Raw genomic sequence first — 4,853 nt, forward strand, 5'->3', positions numbered from 1 at the left:
TGGCGCTGTGAGTGCTATGGGGTTGGCTGCGCCCCATAGGGCCACTCCCCCCCATAGAGCACACTCCTATGGGGCCACACCCACCATGGGCACCCATGGGCACCACCCTGGTCAAAAATGTCACTTGTTCAAAATGTCCTCACTGGGGTCCCCAGTGTCCCCATGTCCAAAATGTCCTCACATTCCCATTGTCCCCATTGTCCCCAGTGTCCCCAATGTCCCCATATCCATAATGTCCCTATGTCCCCACATCCCCAATGTCCCCAACGTCCCCAGTGTCTCCATGTCCCCTCCCATATCCACAACATCCTCATGTCCCCAACGTCCACAGTGTCCCCATGTCCCCCCCCTCATGTCACATTGTCCCCAGGCAGCTGGCATTGCCACGTGTCCCCCTCTGCCCCTGGTGTCCCCACGTCCTCCCTCCCACCTCCCCCAACTCTGGCCCCCAAAAAGGGGAACTGAAAGGGGAAGCGCCACTGGGTGGAGTGGGGGGGGGGACAACTTCTGGGGAAGGGACAGACGGTGGGGGAACGTGGGGACAGGGGGATGTGGGGACATGGGGGACACTGGGGACATTGGGATATGGGGACATTGGGGACACTGGGACGCTGGGGACACTGGGACGCTGGGGACATGGGGACATTAGGGAAACGGGGATGTGGGGACACTGTCCTTCCTTATGTTCCCTTGTGCCCCCATGTCCCTTTTGTCTCCATATCCCACATCCCCATGTCCCCAGTGTCCTCGCATCCCCATCATGTCCCCATGTCCCCAAATCCCCATGTTCCCATTTATCCCTGCAGTCTTCATTGTCCCCACTGTCCCCGATGGTCCTCAATGAGCTCTGATGTCCCCATTGTCCCTATTGACCCCAATGCCCTTCGTGGTCCCCAAAGTCCACACTGTCCCTATTGTCTCCATTGTCCCTAAATTCCCCATTGTCCCAATTGACCCCAAAGTCCCTGTTGTCCTCACCGTCCCCAAAGTTCCCATTGTTTCTATTATCCCCATTGTCCCCGTGATCGTCAGCGTCCCCACTGTCCCCCAGTGTCCCCCCTCCCCACCGTCCCCAACCCCTACCCCTATAAACCCCTCTGGAGGACCGCACGGAGGGGTGGCACTACAAGCAGAGCGCCGCTCTGCGCGCCCCTACTCTATGATACGCGAGCGGGGTCCCCACAGATGAGAGACCCGCTCACTTCCGGTTCCCTCATCCCAGGTGACGTCCGGTTCCGGCGCAGCTCAGTTCCGGTTCCGGCGCGGTGCCCCGGTGACCGCCGGTGCTATGGGCGCTCACCTGGCGCGGCGCTATGCCGGGGGGGCGGACACGGAGCCGGATCCGCTGGCGATGCCCACGTTTCCCCCCGACCTGGGGCTGCCCGGGCGGGAACCGCGCAGTAAGGGGGGGCTCTTGGCCCTTGGGGTCTGTGGGGCCTGGGGGGTCTGAAGGTGTCCTTGCGGGGTCCTTGCGGGGTCCTTGCGGGGACAGCGGGGTCCCTGGGGGTTGGGGGGGGGGGTCTGCGTGTGGGTCCGAGGGGTCCGTGTGGGGCCCGGGAGGTTTCTGTAGGGCTAGGAGCGGACTGTGTGGATCTGAGGGGTCGGTATGGGGTCTGGGGAGGGGGCATGTGGGGTCTGCGGGGTCTCTGTAGCACCGGAGAGGGTCTGTGTGGGGCCTGGGGGTGTCCCTGAGGGGTCCCCGTGAGGCCTGGGCGATCCATGTGGGTCTCTGTGGGGTCGGGGGGTCTCTGGGGCTGAGGGTGGCCCATGTGGAACGGTGGCAGCTACTGCCACTCTCCCCCTGATCATGTCTACAGTCCCCAACCAATGTCCCTTTGCCCCCTCCCCCATGACCCCATCCCCAACCACTGACCCCTTATTCCCTGTCCCCAGCCAATGACCCTATCCCTTCACCTCCTGTCCCCTGACTGTGTCCCCCTGTCCCCAGCCAATGTCACTTTGCTCCCCTCTGACCCTGTCTCCTGTGTCCCTCTGTCCCCAACCCCTGTCCCCAACCCCATCCCATTATATCCTGTCCCCAACCAGCGTCCTTTTGCCTGCTCCCCCTGACCCTGTCCCCAACCACTGACCCCTTATCCGCTGTGTCCCCATCCAGTGACCTCATCCCTTCATTTCTTTTCCCGTGACTGTGTCCCCCTGTCCCCAGCCAATGTCACTTCGCTCCCCTCTGACCCTGTCCCCTGTGTACCTCTGTCCCCAACCCCTGTCCCCAACCAATTATATCCTGTCCCCCAGTCCCCAGCCAATGTCCCCAACCCCTGTCCCCAACTCCATCCCTTCACACCCTGTCCCCAACCCCATCCCATTATATCCTGTCTCCATCTGTCCTTTCACCTCCCGTCCTGACTGTGCCCGTGTCCCCAACCCCTGTCCCCCATCCCTTTGCCTCCTGCCCCCTGACGGTGTCCCTTTGCCTCCAGCCATGGTGGCCACAGCTCAGCAGTTGTCGGACGGCCGCGTCCCGTTGGCACAGCGCGATTTCTGCGCCCACCACCTCCTGCGCCTGATGCGCTGCCGCCGCGACGCCTTCCCCAGCCTATGGCAGTGCCAACACCTGAGGCACCAATGGGACAGCTGCCAGCACCACGAGTAGGGGGAGGGGGACGGAGGGAGGCAGGGGGACGTGGGGAGGGCAGGGGGATAAGGGGATGTGGGGACATTGAGGGGAGGGGGGCAGGGGAAGACATAGGGACAAAATGAGGACGTGGGGACAAGGTGGGGGCATGGGGACAAAATGGGGCATGGGGATAAGGTGGGAGACATGGGGACGAGGAGGGGTACAGGGACGTGGGGACAGAGTAGGGATACGGCGACCAGAAGGGATCACAGGATGAGGTGAGGATGTGAGACGTGGAGGGGACACAGGGACAAGGAGGGAACAAAGTGGGGACATGGGGTCAAGTAGGTGGCATGGGGTCAAGGTGGGACACGGGGACAAGGTGGGGTATGGGGACAAAGTGGGGACACGGGGACGAGGTGGGACATGAGGACCAGAAGGGGATATGGGGGCACGGGGCCAAGGAGGGGTCATGGGAACAAAATGGGGCATGGGGACCAGGAGGGGACAAAATGGGGACACTGGGGACAGGCAGACATGGGGATATGGGGACACGGGGACGAGGAGGGGCCGTCCATCCACAGCTACGTGATGCGCATGAAGGAGTTTGAGCGCGAGCGGCGGCTGCTGCAGCGCCAGAAGCGGATCCGGGAGCGGGAGGCGGCGGTGGCTGCAGAGTGACAGCCGTGGGGACCCCCACCCACGGGACCCCCACCCTCTGGGTAATGCTGGGCACGGAATAAAGCTCCAAACGCGACCCCGTGTCCTTGGGGACAGTGACACACACACACGTGTGGAAGGGACGTCTTTTATTCTTGTCTGCGGGGACAGCGACGGTCGCACGCGGGGGACGCGGTCATTGCCAGCCACCACAGGACAGTGACACGCCACACGTGAGTGACACGCGTCACGTATGACCCCACGGGACAGTAACGTGTCCCTCATGGGTGACACCGATCGTTCTTGACCCCGTGGAATGGTGACACGGGGTCACACCTGGCTCAGTGTGACAGTTGGTGACAGCGTGGCATGGGGACGCCATGACTGCATCCACCACCACAGCGGGGGGTCTGCTGTCCCCAAGGTGTCATCCAGATGTCCTTTGTCTCCCAAGGCCCATTGTCACCCAAGTGTCCTTTGTCACCAAGGCCTTTTGTCACCCAGACGTCTTTTGTCACCGAGCTGTTGCTTGTTACCCAGCTGCTCCCCGTCACCCAGACATCCCCCATCACCCAGATGTCCTTTGTCACCCGAATGTCCCCTGTCACCCAGATGATGTCCTCAGTCACCCAGATGTCCTTTGCCACGAGGGTGTCCTTTGTCACCCAGGTGTCCTTTGTCACCCAAGTGCCTCCTGTCACCCAAACGTCCCCGTCGCTCAGGTGTCCTTTGTCACTTGGGTGTCCCCCATCACCCAGACATCCCCCATCACTCGGGTGCCCCCCCGTCGTCCCGCCGTCCCCCTGGCTGTCCCCTGGGGTGGGGGGGGGGTGGTGGCGGTGTCCCCTCACAGCAGGAAGGGGACGATGGGGGAGCGCAGCGGTGGGTAATCGCGGAACTCCCGCAGGTAGCTGCGGTGCTTCCCCTGTGCCCATATCGCCATCTGCACGAAGCCCACCAGGGAGAACAGAGCCACTGCGGGGGGGGGCACGAGGTGCCAGTGGGGGGGTAAACGAGTAACGAGGGGATAGGGGGAATGTGGGAAAATGGGGGATGTGGGATGGGGGGAAGTATGGGGATATCTGCGTGAACCCCAGCATTGAGAACAGAGCCACTGGGGGGGGGGAACACTGGGCAGATAGGGGGATGGAGTGGGGGACAGGAGACAGTGATGGGACATGGGGACAGTTGGCAGGACAGGGCATGGAGACACTGGGAAGACAAAGGGATGGGGGGAACATTGGGGGGATGTAGGGACACTGGGAAGATATGAGGACGGGGGGGACAGGAGATGGGGGGGACACAGAGACAGTGGTGAGGATGTGGGGCCAGCTGGGGGGGCCAAGGGATGGGGGGGACATGGGACATTTATATGAACCCCACCAGGGAGGAGAGGGACACTGGAGGGGAGAGGGAGGGGGAAACACCATCAACCTTCTGGTGGGGGGATGTGGGGTCACGGGAAGGGATGTGGGGTCACAGGGGGGGACGTGGGGCCCAGCTCACCAGGCAGACACTGCGTCATGATGGTAAACCCGATCCAGGAGCCAACCTGGGGGGCAAAGGGGGTAAAAACTAGAGTGGGGGCAGCAACACCCCAACACTGGGATGTCAC

At 62.5% G+C, this 4,853-nt stretch overlaps 1 protein-coding gene and 1 long non-coding RNA gene across 2 annotated transcripts; one reads left to right on the forward strand and one right to left on the reverse strand.

Moving 5' to 3' along the window:
* Positions 1-1,116: 1,116 nt before the first annotated feature.
* NDUFB7 (NADH:ubiquinone oxidoreductase subunit B7) lies at positions 1,117-3,364 on the forward strand. The gene is made up of 3 exons (XM_003208245.4): positions 1,117-1,400; positions 2,442-2,610; positions 3,163-3,364. Exons 1-3 carry the CDS (start codon positions 1,289-1,291, stop codon positions 3,257-3,259), a joined length of 378 nt encoding a protein of 125 aa, XP_003208293.1. The 5' UTR covers positions 1,117-1,288; the 3' UTR covers positions 3,260-3,364.
* An 8-nt stretch (positions 3,365-3,372) lies between these two features.
* LOC104917189 lies at positions 3,373-4,843 on the reverse strand. The gene is made up of 2 exons (XR_796780.2): positions 4,745-4,843; positions 3,373-4,213 (listed from the first exon to the last, which is right to left on the reverse strand). It is a non-coding gene; the product is annotated as an uncharacterized LOC104917189 (long non-coding RNA).
* Positions 4,844-4,853: the final 10 nt, after the last annotated feature.

The sequence above is a fragment of the Meleagris gallopavo genome, unplaced genomic scaffold, assembly GCF_000146605.3.
Source record: "Meleagris gallopavo isolate NT-WF06-2002-E0010 breed Aviagen turkey brand Nicholas breeding stock unplaced genomic scaffold, Turkey_5.1 ChrUn_random_7180001957369, whole genome shotgun sequence".
NCBI lineage: Eukaryota > Metazoa > Chordata > Aves > Galliformes > Phasianidae > Meleagris > Meleagris gallopavo.

Bases quoted from the DNA above. Each gene is read 5' to 3' on its own strand.
- NDUFB7 (XM_003208245.4), top strand. From the start codon at position 1,289: ATGGGCGCTCACCTGGCGCGGCGCTATGCCGGGGGGGCGGACACGGAG. The intron at 1,401-2,441 runs GTAAGGGGGGGC...CTTTGCCTCCAG, and splicing joins GCCCGGGCGGGAACCGCGCA to CCATGGTGGCCACAGCTCAG. The intron at 2,611-3,162 runs GTAGGGGGAGGG...GTCCATCCACAG, and splicing joins GACAGCTGCCAGCACCACGA to CTACGTGATGCGCATGAAGG.